The sequence below is a fragment of the Emys orbicularis genome, chromosome 3 (assembly GCF_028017835.1).
Source record: "Emys orbicularis isolate rEmyOrb1 chromosome 3, rEmyOrb1.hap1, whole genome shotgun sequence".
NCBI classification, from domain to species: domain Eukaryota; kingdom Metazoa; phylum Chordata; order Testudines; family Emydidae; genus Emys; species Emys orbicularis.
The window spans coordinates 58,211,457-58,225,792 of NC_088685.1; the positions used below are offsets into that span (position 1 = coordinate 58,211,457).

The 14,336-nt window shown below is 40.4% G+C and overlaps 1 protein-coding gene across 1 annotated transcript in view; it reads right to left on the minus strand.

Moving 5' to 3' along the window:
* Positions 1-14,336, minus strand: part of COL9A1 (collagen type IX alpha 1 chain) — a 97,787-nt gene that overhangs the window by 69,136 nt on the left and 14,315 nt on the right. Inside the window, exons 6-10 of the mRNA XM_065401741.1 lie at positions 6,354-6,437; positions 5,600-5,620; positions 4,106-4,180; positions 3,563-3,598; positions 3,369-3,431 (exon numbers count right to left, since the gene is read on the minus strand). Coding sequence (XP_065257813.1) covers positions 3,369-3,431; positions 3,563-3,598; positions 4,106-4,180; positions 5,600-5,620; positions 6,354-6,437 — 279 coding nt within the window. The remainder of the gene's footprint in view (positions 1-3,368; positions 3,432-3,562; positions 3,599-4,105; positions 4,181-5,599; positions 5,621-6,353; positions 6,438-14,336) is intronic.

Here is a 14,336-nt window from a genome sequence, read left to right on the forward strand (position 1 = left end):
CAGGTTTCTAACATACATAAGGAAGTATTTTTTCACACAACACTCAGTCAGTCTGTGGAATTCTTTGCCAAGGGATGTTGTGAAGGCCAAAAGTATAATTGGGTTAAAAAAATAATTAGATAAGTTCATAACCTTCAATGGCTATTAGCCAAAATAGTCAGGTATGCAATCCTGTGCACTGGGTGTCCCTAGCCTCTATTTGCCAGAAGCTGGATGGGATGACAGAGGATGGATCTTGATAATTGCCCTGTTCTGTTCATTTCTTCTGAAGCAGCTGGCACCAGCCACTGTCAGAAGACAGTATACTGGGCCAGATGGACCATTGGTATGGCTGTTCTTATGTTTTAACTGAGGAGTTCAAGAAAATGATGTGGTTTAGGTGACTGAGTTGTCCTGAAAGGAAAACAAAAAATCCAGAAATTGAGTCTTGCCAGGAAAGTAAAGGAGAAAAAGATTTTCAAATATTTGGTTTTATATTTGGTCTTTGCTTATTGTTTTTCAGTTTGCACACAAAGGGTCTCAGGGACAACTCAGTGAAGTCAATTTGGAATATTGAAATTAATATGAATTTTAGCAAGATCAAATCTCTATTCTATTATGGATTTTGGATCTTAAACAGGTTTTAATAGGAATTTTTAGTTTACCTTTTGCAGAATACTTTTACAGAAAAAACAATCAACTTCCAGCATGTTTCATTTTCAAGTTAATTTAAGCACTTCCATATAATTCTCCACCCTTTAAAATTGCTGAGTCAGGTCTTAATATTACAAATTATTTTTCTGCCATTTTTATATAAGCTACACAGTAATGTGCTTAAATCCTTGCATAAGACATAAATACCAATATGACACTCCATCAAAGCAAAGAAATACAATAAGAATGGATTTGTTCTAGCTTTCCATCAAAATAAGATTCCCTTGAACCTTAGTTATTTAGGTCCTTGTGTTGTTCCCCATGAAGAAACAAAGTTACAAGGGCAGTAACAGTCATATATTATTCTGAAGGAAGGAAGGAAGTCCTCCTTACTTCAGAATAATATATATTCAAGTCACTATTTCTCTTGGGATTCTGTTTCTCCTGGGATCACAGTTAAAGTCCATCCATAAGCTTCAGCTCAGTAAAGCATAATCATTACTTTACCACAGTTCCACGTAGCTAACTGTCTCAAATTTGGATGTACTAAATGTGACATAACAATAGTTTTCTCGCACTTACAAGGTCATGTATTGCTACTGAGGAATAAAAATTCTATTTGGGGGAAATGTTTATATAATATAAAATGAGTGGGATGTGTTAAGCACTCGTAAAGACCATCGATCATCTGCTTAGGTATTTAAATTAATTTGTATTTTCATATTATATTTTGGTTTTCTAAAATTATGTAAAGATAATTAAAATCTATATTTAAAAAAACTTGCACAATCAGTCTCTTTCTTCATTTAAATTGTAAAAAATGGACCTCATTTGTTTCCATAGGGCACTTGAAAGCTTGTAATAATTTTGTAACTATATGTTACAACAAATACATTCACATTATACGCTACATTAGCATTCTATCTGAAGTTACTGTGAAACTAGTGTTTCTGATTAACACTACCACCAGACAGTAATCCTCTGGTTATTTTCTTCTTATACTATGTGTTTCCATGGTCCATGGTTATTATTTAAGGCATAAAGTTTTCAGATTAGATTATTGCTTGACCAGCCAGTATAAAGCTTCATAATCAGAAAATATTGAAAAATATGTGACAGACTTTTTTTCCAGTTCATCTTGTAGGGTGGAAGATTTAAAAATATCCATTCCTGACTGAGTTCATGAGTATGTTAAATCCGTGCATGAGCTTTCTATCTGCTGTTTTAGTTCACAATCCACTGCTCTTCTAATAAAAAATAAAATAATAATATAAAATAAAAGTTTGCTCTTCAGCAGTAAATTCCAGATCTCTAAAACAAAAAAACAAAAGATCACAGCTTGTCTCAGGAAGAATGACTCAAAACAACCCTTGATTTCCAGAGGATTCGATCACATTTTACATTTATTCCTTCACATGCTAGTGTGGTTCTTGCATGAGTCTTCCATTTAGTCTTTTTAGGCTTTCTCATACGGATATCCTCCCTTTTCTTCATTCTGTCTCAACGTTCCCCAAGAGGAAGTTTCTCTGTTTGTGCCCCCAATTGCCCTTATAGTGTTGTATGGGAAAACTGAATGTGATGCTTCCACAGGCAGGGCAAAGTGAAACAATCTGTGCCTAGTTCTTAACATCCTGGAAACTGCTAACGCCCCCTGCAGACCAGTTACACCAACTGGAAATGAAGAAATTGCCTCAGTCATGGATTCCTTGCTTATTTCAAGAGACAGGTCTTGCCCTTGCCTGTAGGCAATTCGAAGTGTCTCTCTGTCTTCCTTTGCTGTTCTCCTTTTTCTTATCCCACAGCAGAGCGGATCTGATTCCCCGGGTTGCTCCCAGAACCCCCGCAGGCAGGAGAGGAGCCAATGAAGGATGCTGCCTGACAGGTCCTGATGCTGAGACTCCATTCATAGAATCATAGAATATCAGGGTTGGAAGGGACCTCAGGAGGTCATCTAGTCCAACCCCCTGCTCAAAGCAGGACCAATCCCCAGACAGATTTCTACCCCAGTTCCCTAAATGGCCCCCTCAAGCATTGAACTCACAACCCTGGGTTTAGCAGGCCAATGCTCAAACCACTCCCCCCAGTCTCGCTTGGCTTTCATTTGCCCACAAATGCCCCTGGCTCCCATTAATTCCAAAAGCCTGGACTCCATGTGGAGGGCAGTGTGCCCACCCTGGTTTACAACAGGACATAGGGTGGGAGAGGGCGCCCTTCCCTGCTGCAGCCACCTGTCCCCCAGCACATGCAGTAGCTCGACTCCTCCTCCCTTTCCCTTGCGGCAGCTGAGTCTGTTCAGGCTGTACGTAGATGAACAGTATGAGCACCTACACATGGGACTTTCACCAGGTCCCTCCCTCCCAATCGCATCCTTCCCCTTTGACTGACACTCCTCTCTTGTCACAGATCTTGCCCCTCCCCAGAGCAAGGGGGGAGAGAGCTGTTTCTCTGTAACTCCAAACAATCCTTGCTCTGTTATCACCCAAGGAAAGGCTGGAATCCTCAGTCCTTCCCAGGAACCTCAGTCCTCCAGACCCTGTGCCCAGTCTCTCTAACCACCTCCCAGCCCAGCCCTGTGTGTAAGAGAGAGTCTTTCAAATGGCAGCCAGATCCTTCACTCACGCACGGCTGGCCATCTGGGTTGTAATTAAACCAGGGACCTTAGAAGGAGGTTGCCTCCCTACAGAAATAGCCTAGAACTAGTTATTTTTCCAAAAAAGAAGGCAAAGTCTACTCACATCAGCTCCTGGCTCTCCTGGCATCCCGGAGGCACCTGGTTTGCCTGGCTCACCATCCGGACCCTTCAGGATTCAAATGGACAAAGAAATAATGTATTTTAGAGTGAGAAGCAAGCAGAGCTGAGACACTCTCACACAAAGATCTGGGTCGATCCTGTTGTAAGATCGAATGCAAAGCAATGTAAATTACTTACTGGAGGGCCTGGGGGGCCATTGGGACCTCTGTCTCCCTAACGGGATGTAAAAGAGAAATGGTTCAGTCAGCAGCCTGTAGAGTCCTGAGGTGACACTAATAAACCCATGTGCAAAATGTTAAACAGATGATCAGGAATGATCCCTAATTCATTTCTATTGTGTAATCCCATATATTTCCTATTATGCGGAATAATTCTATAGACCTACTGTATGCTATCAAGAATGATCCTGTATAGTTCTTTACAGATTATCAAGAATAATTGCATATGATTCCTATCACATACTGTAATAAATAATCTCATGTAATCCTTTTTACAGACTACCAGACTGCCGTCCCGTACCACCACCACCCCACACACCCATTACTGTTTCAGCCGATGCTGAACAATAATTCCTATGAAGGTTATTAAGGACACTAGAGAGTGCTACCAAATTCAAAGGATCCCAAGAGCTAAATACTAATGTAGTAAGAATAATTCAGGTGTGTGCAGAAAGCATTCCTAGCTGCCAGCTGTGGTGACTCATGCATGGGAGACACTTACATCGATGCCATCGATGCCAGGAACTCCTGGTGGCCCTGGTGGACCTGGGGGGCCTTGCGGACCTGGGGGGCCTCTCTGAAAAGGAATAAAACAAATTGCAATTAGACAGTGGGCAGATCCCAGAAAACCTGCAGCAACTTGGGGGTAAAGGTACAGGAACGGGGAGACCAGCCCATAGGGAAAGAACTTCCAAAGGCTTCTAAGTGGGCTCCTCAGTTACCAGGGCCCTTAGCTGACCATACAGTTGGTCTTGTGCACCTGATGATTAAAGTAATTGTCATGTTGACCCACTGAATTGCATTCCCCCTTGTTTAGTGACTGCCAAAATGTCCATAGCAATCTGAACCAGGATTACAAATTGTCAAAAACTTCCCCTGTCCTCGTCTATTTTCATTCACCCACTGCACAAAACAGGCATGCCGGTGTTTATGTCACTGTGTAACTGTACAGTACAATCTGGGCTTTACAGAGCAAAAGGTTTGGGGGTAATATTCGCATCAGAAATTCACTAGCCCGGCCCTTGAAAAATCAATATAAAAACAGTGAAGGAAAAATAATAATGTTCTTTGTGAATAACGTTTTGAAATTCTCCACACCTATTCTAACAAGCTCATTCAGCCTAAACAGAAGAGACTCTTCTTAAGAGTTTGTGTTAGGAAGAAAAGTTTAAAAATACAGCCCTTCTCTGCTCTCACTAATATATTCACTGCAATAACATTTTTTTCCTTATAAAAAAACTCCTGTTACCTGTCCTCACACGTACATTAAAATCTACAATCCTGGTTATAATTAGACTTCTCCACAGGCTGGGCTCCTGAGAGGGGTGTTAGCAGGCACTGCATATGTTTGAACCCAAAGAAACGCGTTCTTTGAAAGAATGTTTGAAACCCTCGAGTTCTATAATATACTGGACTGTTTTCTTTATTACTAAACTCCAACTGCCAGCCAAAGCAAACCTCACAATGGGGGCTTTGTGAGTGAAACCTCAAGCCCCTACAGGAGGAGGTGATGCACTCAGTCTGGCAGGAGCTGCAGAGTCTGAAATCTCCGGTCCCATTCAAGCAGTCCTAGCTATAGCCCCTGTCCTTCCTGCTCTTTTTCCAATGTTACTAGCATTTTAGGAATGTTTCTTTCTTAGAGCAGCCTCTCAAGTTCTTATTAAACTGACGATTTTCTTACTTGCAGTTTAAACCGTGCCATACCACTGCTCATTGGCACATTGCATAGAAAGGTTCTGTTCAAAGCAGTTGTAACCATTGCATCTACATCTCTTTGCTTAACTTATTTTTTCCACTTTAGAAATGCTAATGTGATTTCAGTTTTAAAAAAATACAGTTACAGCCACCACTTCTGGGATAAGACAACCCAGACTATTGGATTTTGAAAGGCATCAGATGCCAGGCAAGAGGACAGGAGATTGTCCTCAGCTTCCCAGGGACTTTGTATAGACCCTTTCTCTTTGCACTGAGCAGGCTTCCTTTCCTTAAAACTTACCTCCGTGACAGTCTGGCTTATCTGCAATGAATAAGAAATGTATAATAAAAGTCAGGTACAACTTACTTGAGCCAGGCAAAGGCACATAATTTGTAGAAAAACCCCTAAAGGTAACGATCCCCTGCCCCGAGCAGTGCTAGCCATGGTCACTTCTCTGCTGGCCAGCAATGTTTTCCACTCTGTTGCTCTTGATGGATTTTAGGACCCGCAAGACATACAGTTCCCCCCAAGTGACTCCACTAGCAGCAACAGAAAGGTAAGCCCTGCTTCAGGCATCTGTTTCTTCGGTTTATTAATGGCCTTAGAGGAGGGTAATGGGGATTGGAGGAAATCTGAATGCTAGGAAGGAGGGGATTGAATGACACCAGCTCCTTTAACCCTTTGCCCTGCTGCTGCTGCTGCTCTGACCATGGTCCTCAGCAGCAATCCCTTAACTTTCTGCATGAGTTATCAAGAGAGAAAAGCAAAGCTAGGCCATGGTGCTTGCAAAGAGCCCCACTCTCTACAGAGGCACACATTTTAAATATCTCTGCCTTAGGTAGTTTGATATGAAAAAAGTAAGAAAGCAAGAGAAGAGTTAAAACCATGAGACCGTTTTGAAAGGCACCAAATCCCAGATACATATGTTAAATATAGACATCTATAACCATAAGAAAAATGAGGAGACCGATAACTGCCGGCGACCCAGAGGAAAAGGTTGAAGACCCAATGATAGTATGAATATTAGGAATGTAAGGCCAAGGAAGCCCCTTACCTGTCTCCTGGCTGGAAGTTCGCTACAACTTTCTCTTTGTGGTCTCAGAGGGTCGCAATGAATCAGCATCCACTGGATTTCAAACTAGTGAAGGGGATAAAATGAGATTAATTTATTTCAGATGTTCACGCTTGCCAGGTCTGAATAACAAGAACACTCTGATCAGCCATCTCTGGGTTTTAAAAGTTGTGTAGTAGAAAACAAGAGCTATGATTACAGTCAAAGGGATATATAACACATATAACACTTATAGTTCCTGGAACATTAAGCATAAACAGCAGGTGCTCAACAACTGAATGGTATCAGGTGCTGGAGCTTACTTCTTTAGAACAGACCGGCTAGTTACCTTCAGCTCTTCCCTTGCTCTAGCATCTGTTTGTGTATTTAGAAAGGGGCATAAAACCTGTTGTAGGAATTAAGGGAGAAGGAAGTCTACAGTTGGTCATGTCCAAGAACAGGTGTTCTTTCATGTTTATATTATGCTGTGGAAGTTGTTTTATTAATGAACACACATTCACAAAATGATTTCCTTAGGACTAGAAAGTTATGTGGATAAAGCATGACAGGTCTGACAATGAATGCAGGAGTCGAAGATCTAAGTAGGAGGAATTCTAGAGACCTGAATCATATATACACTAGAAACATTCTGGGGCGGGCTGATATACCTTTGTGAGATTTCACATCTTCTTCAATATTTTCACATTGACTCTGTAAAATGACCCAGAAATAAAACCACTTCTTTGCCTCTAAGAACTAACAACTGATCCTTTATGTGTCTGCATAGATGAGGAAAGTGTACTTTACATACCCTCTGCTGGAAATGACTGGGTGAATAGATGCAGTAAATAGCTTCAGAGGTATGTCCTCTGGTATGTAATGTACCATATGGTACATTAAATACAGGTACATCCATGTAAATTATATTAGTACACCTCTTTTTGTGAGATCTTAGATCATTTTCCCATCTCATTCTACATGATTTTTGTGGTCATGGAGCTAATGAATGGTCTATTCCATGTTTTTTCAGGCTGCAAAACAGGTGAAGGGGTCACAACATTCCCTTTTTTATGACCAGATGGAATGGGAAGGAAGGAGCGTGACGCTTTTTTCTGTTGTAAAATATACTCGTAATATGGAAAAGGTCAAGATCTAGCCTTTCTGAGAACCTCAAGGAAGAAGTATGAGTCTTTAGGACTTTCATTTCCTGGTTAGGCTCCTGTTTCCCTGATTCTTTCTTATTGCTGATTGATGTCACATATCTTCCCTTCAACCCTTCCACTGTTTAATGCCTCAATGCTTCTTGGTCATCTTCTCTGCTCCCTTTGGGAAATCTCATTGTCCTCTTCAATCTTGGTCATGATTTCTATGCAGCTAGAACCCAGCTTACATCCCCCTTGACTCTTTCTTAGATCCCTCCATTCCCATCTGGTTCCTTATGTTGACTTCCTCATTTCCACATTACTCCATACACTGTACCTCATTAATGCTTCAGAGATTGAAGTCCTTTACTATCACATCTATGTCCTCAAGTTTGTCAATTGCCACCTCCATAGAATTGCTAGAATTCTTCTTTACTTTGATTCTGCCTTTACTGAAATTCTTGCAATCAAATCTTTATTGTTCTCGATATTTACTCCTGAGATTTCAGAGTTTCCAGAATGCAGTGGCTAGACTGTTCTCTTCCTCAAGGATGTTGTGCCATAGTCCCCAATCTCTGTCACATTCACCGGCATCTCGCGTATCTCTGAATCTAATTTAAAATCTCCCCTCTTGGTTTTCAAAACCTCTTCACAGACTTGTTCCATCGTACCTCCTTGACTATATCCACTTTCTTCCTAACTAGCTTGTTCTATATTTGCTGTTCATGACACTCCACATTTCGGGGGTGCTCTTTCACCTGTTCTGCATTATTTATTTGGCTCTCCTTCCCTATTTGTGAGTCACTTATTTACTTCACTTCTCCAACAATCATTTTGAAACCTTCCTGCTTGCTTTAACCAAAGCCAATTGCATCTATACATAATTGCATGATGTAAATTATCGTTAAGCATCGGTAAGGCTATAACATAAAATAATAAGAATAAGACATTCAAAATTCATATTTACACCTTATGACTCTGGTTTCAATGTATCCCATACCTGATAAAGGGAAATCTTGACTCTAGGCATCAAAAGATTAACCAATCTTGATATTCCAAAGAGTTTCTTTCTTTGATATCATAGATGTAGCTAGTAGTGCTGCCTGACATTTTCCATTATAAGACCCTGTTTTCAGTTGTTTATTGCTTTGTCAAAATGTAACTATTTGAGCAGAAATTTTGATAGCAACAGAGGGGAGTGTGTCAGGAGCTGGGGTGTGTAGTGGGTATATAGATGCAGGGAGGAGAGGGTCAGAAGCTGTGGTGTGGGGGGTGGATAGGAACATGTGGAACCGGAGCTGAGAAGATTTGGAGCGGGGGTTAGATAGAAGCAGAGGAGGAGATGAGCAGGAGATGAGGGATTGGGTACCTGGTTGGATAAAAACAGAGGGGGAAGGGGCAGGAATCAATGGGCAGGTGGTTGAATAGAAGGAAAGGGGAACACAGACAGGCTGGCATAGATGGGGCAGAAGATACTATAGCCACTAGAGGACACTCCTTTCCAGAACCTGGAACTGAATTCAGGAATCCTGAGTCTCTACATTCCCCTGCTGTGAAATCTGCCGGCAAAGTGTGTTTCTCAGCCCCCTCTAATGGATGGTCCACATAGAAGATGACAGTCTACCACTGCCACCATTTACTCTATTAGATCAAGTGGTAGAAGTCTGTGCTATGGTTCTAAAAGTCCAGACCCTGCTGATAACCCAATTATGGTTCTGAGTGTTTGAATTTCTGTTTTTGTCTAGTTTTGTTTGTTTTGTTTTACAATTTTTAAAAAAGATACATTAAAAAACTACATTCAATGAATGTTAGGGCTGCAAAGTCAAACACTGAAAAGTTAGTGAATGCCAGAATTAAGGGTTGCCATGTACAAATTTCAATTGGGTCCTTATATGTATGCATGATACTACAGTCTTCAATTACATGATCACATGCTATTTTTTTCCACAGGATCCCTGCCTCATTCAGTGCACAAGATGGAAAGGCTTTTGGAACCATTCATGGTTGCGTACTGAAGGAGACTGTTGTCTGTAGAACCCCTGCCTCATTTATTGCAGAAATTGGAAGGTGTGTAGTGAATGAGGCAGGGGATTTTAGGAGGCGAAAGCATGGTCTTTTAAACTAAAGGCAGTTGAATGTTACTCTGGAGAACTGGATTCTACCCCTGCCTCTGCCACAGAGATGTTATGCAATGCTGGGCAAGTCACCGAAACCAAAATTTTCACATTTGGCCACTAACTGTGTGTTCCTCATTTTCTGGGTGCCCAGTGTGGGGGACAGATGTGCAGAAGTGTTGAGCACTTACAGCTCCAACTGAAGTCAATGGGAGCTGTGGTTTGACATATAAAGTGCTAACTAATGCTAAACACAAAATAATCAGGCCCTCAGTATCTCAAATTGTACATCCAAAATTGGTAAATACTTGACAATTTTGACCTTAATCGCTCTGTGTCTCAGTTCCCCAGGTAATCTCACAGGGGTGTAGTGAAGATGCATTCATTCATTTTTGTGAAGAGCTCAGATAGTATGGTGACAGCACCATAGAAATGCCCCATTAAACAAAAACACTGAATAACTACCATTCACTGAATGAGGAGGGGTCCTGTGGGAAAAAATGACCGTGTAATTCAAGCCTATATCATAATACAGACTCCCAAAGGCGAAGGGAGAGGGGGATGCAAATTAAGGTTGTACTGGCAGTCTTAATTCTGGCATTTCCTAACTTTTGAATACTTGACTTTGCAACCTTAATGTTCTTTTTTGGATGTAATGTATAACTAGGCTTAGATGAAAGCTGTTTTTAAAATGAAAAAAAAAAGTTTATGAGTGAATTGTTCAAAGCTACAGCTGGCTTGGAGCCCATTAAAGAAAAGAGAGTGACAGTTTTTAAAGAGAGCAACTGCAGCCCAGCCTTGCTTTATAGGTCTCTTCCCACATAACCAAACTGTCATAACCAAACTGACCATGGATTAAATTCTGTTGAACAGGTCATGAAGGATGACACTGTTTTCCTTGCCTCAGAGAAATATTTTGAGGGCGCTTTGCACACATATGAGGATACTTTGTCATACTTTCTTCCCATACACATCAGTACAAAGAGTTATTAGGGGAGAAATGTAGAATTGAGGTGCTCAGAAAAGAACATGAAGATGTCAGAACTAATATAAACTAAGCCTATTACAATAGCTTTTCTCATTTCACTATTTTCTTGTGTTTTTTAGCAGTGGATAATGGAGTCATATGTGAAAGAGACATGGCGACAAGTGCATTTTAAAAACTGAAAATAAGGGGTCAATCCTGCAAGCTTTACTCATGTAAATAGAAATTATTCATGCATGCAGCCCCATTAATGCCCAGGGGATTATACACCTGAGAAAAAAGTGAGTTGCATAAGGTTGCACACAAAGTTAATTATGGTTAGCTAAAGATTCTTTTCTGAAAAAGAAGGGGGGAGGGATAGCTCAGTGGTTTGAGCATTGGCCTGCTAAACCCAGGGTTGTGAGTTCAATCCTTGAGGGGGCCACTTAGGGATCTGGGGCAAAAATCAGTACTTGGTCCTGCTAGTGAAGGCAGGGGGCTGGACTCGATGACCTTTCAAGGTCCCTTCCAGTTCTAGGAGATGGGATATCTCCATTTTTTTTTTTGTTTTTTTTAATCATTCTATCTATCAAATATTATACTTAAAGCAAATGCAGTATATGATGTGTGATTTTTACCACTATGTTTTTATATATATACACACACACAGCCACAACAAATCTTGTCGCTCTCATCTTTACTATGGTTGATTTAGAATATCTAATTTCATATGCCTGTATTATAGAATTATGGTTATGTGATGGAAATGGTTTAACTGGGCCCTAATGTCAGTTGATTACTTCATCATGCCCAGGGTCTGCTACAACCCATTCATTTCAGAATTCTTTTGTAACCATATGCAAAGCACACCATTTTACAATGCCTAGATACTACAGTGATTGGTGTCTTATAAATGCAATAATTTAGTGTCTTATAGGAATTAAATGGTTAATAGATTAACATCCATTGTCCAATATTGCTAGGGAGGTTAATTTATTATATATTTAAATAGCAAATATATTTTATTTGGGCTAGTTCTATTTTTCTTTACATGATCTCATCCCCTAAGTGATCTGGAAATGCCTGTAAAATGCCAACAGGTTTGCAAAACATTAACAATAGAGCCAAAAATGCTACTGTTTTATCTGTGCTGTGCAAGAACTGAAGTAGATTAAGCATAAGTGGGATCTAAATGAGGCCTGAGATTCCAAAGTAGTATTTGCTGTACAATAGCACAAGAGCCAACTCCAACTGAAACATTTAGCTGTCTAATATGCTTTAAGAAAATGTGTTCCACTGCATTTAGAATAAATCTAAAACATTTTCTATAATCTGTTGAACTACCTGTTCAGTGAATTGACTTGTGTGTGCCTCATTGGTTTTATTGCCATCTAGTGGGTGATTCAAAAGGAAATACAACTGTAAAAATACAATTAATCAGATCTGTACTGAGATCCTTTTGATCTTTATTGATGCTCCTCTCACTTAAATCACTGATTTTACATCAGTGTAAAAGAGCAGTTAATCAACCCCCTAGGTCCTTTCATTAATTCTTTGATACACCGCCTAAACAGTGGTATTTTTAATGTGGGTTATGTAGGGTCAATTTTCATGAGAGTTACACTGTATAATCCTGCAATACAATCTTCTTCCATGTAGTTTACAGAAAATCAGTGTTTTGTATTGGGGTGTTTCAGTATGCAACTGGATACTCGGAATATGTGAGAAGGGAGTGTTTGGGAGGAAAATACATGCTAAATAGCAGGCAAAAAATGGAAATCACCAGCACAAATGAACAAAATAAATTGAGACTATTCAGAAACACGAGGTGCCTCAGTTAGAGTAATTACTGAGTGAAGTTAAAACCAGATTATCGCTCATATATGCCTGGGGCTCCCAGTACAATCAATGGCAGCCTTAGTAATTGGAATTTATATTGAACCGAACTCTTGTAAACAGTGTCTTTACATGAAGAAGGGGATTTATATATTAGAAGGGTTAACTTTATACACTGGCACAGGTCACTTGCTGGAGGATTCTCTGCACCTTGAGGTCCTTAAACCACGATTTGAGGACTTCAGTAACTCAGACATAGGTTAGGGGTTTGTTACAGGAGTGGGTGGGTGAGATTCTGTGGCCTGCGTCGTGCAGGAGGTCAGACTAGATGATCATAATGGTCCCTTCTGACCTTAAAGTCTATGAATCTATGAATCTATTCAACTGTTCTTCAGCAAAGTATTTGCTGTATTAAGCATATATAAGCATTCTTTCAACATTAGGGGTAAAATCTTGGCCCCACTTAAATCAATGGCAAAGCTCCCATTGGCATAAGTGGAGCTAGGATTGTATGTATGTTCTGTGTTCCAATTTCTTTTACACTATATTCATTGCATACACACATGAGAAATATTATTCTCCATTAAGCTCCAGTTTTTTCTGTGAAGTTTAGCCTATAGGATTGTCCTATAAATATATCTTACAACTGTTAGAATCACTGATAAAGGTACCAGCCTTATGCCCCTTCCTTTGGACATGCTGAGTTTTAAGGCCTGAGAATTCATAATATCCTGGAGGAAAAGTGGAAGCAAGATGCTCTTTAACTGAGCCCCTTTCTCAGGGAGACTCGAGAAAATCTGTGCTAAAATAGTGGCAATGGGAGAAATGCTCACACTCCCAAATTCATGCTCTCAGAAAATGCAGATGGAGGGGTCTGTATGCAACTACAGTATATAAAAAAACTGAAAAGGATCCTATGGTAGGAAGGGCAGGTAACACAGGTGGGTCTTGTAAGATTACTAATTTGTTATGTTCATATTGGCTTACGAGAGCTTGTAGCTGAGCTTGAGACCACTTGTTCCACTTGCCTAGTGAGCAACAGAGGACTCTCAGCTGAATCAGAGTTGGCTTGCAGCAGAATCACCTGATTGGTCAGACTGCCTGACTGGTAGAGGGGATCAGCAGGCCTGCTCTTAAGAACAGCAGCAGGGTGCTGGCTGTTTAAAGCCCATAGTTGTTCCCAGCCCTTCCTCACTCTCAGAGAACCAGCTTCTGACCCTCATTCCTGACTTCAGCTCTGGCCTTGGACTTTGGTTCTTATTCTAGGCTCCAATTCCTGATTTCCAGCTCTGGCATCTGACCTTTGGCTCTGACCCTGGGCTCCTTCTTCTGGTTACCAACTCCTGCTCTAAACACTAGGCCTGACTGCCCACATCTCTGTATCTGACAGGTAGCATGTTATCTGCTGTTTGTTGAATTTATACTAAAGTAAACCAAGAATACTCTGTACATTCTGAACCCATCTGATACAGTTTCTTTTTTTTTTCTTTCTTTTTTTTTTTTTTAAGTTTCACTTCCTTTATGTCTCTTTTTCATTGCAGGATTCCCCACCTATATTCTTTCAATCTGATTCTGCTTCTTCAAGGCCCTACTTCAGTACATCAATTGCTTGTGTTAACTGACCATTTGTAACAGGAGTTCCACCTTTTGAACTTCAAATACACAGCATAAACACAAGCAGAAAAAAATGTAGGCTACATCTTTTAGAACACCCAGGCCATTGGCTGCAGCACACTACATTTAAGCAATTCTCCTAATCTGCGCTATGTAACAAATCCACCTCTGTGCACTGCATGCTGATAAGGGCTGCCTTTTAGATGTTACATGCCATTTAACTGGTTCAAACTGGTTAACCTATTTAAACATATAAATTAAGTAGGAGTATGTCCAGTTTTGATCCTCCCACTACAGAAGGGATGTGTACAAATTG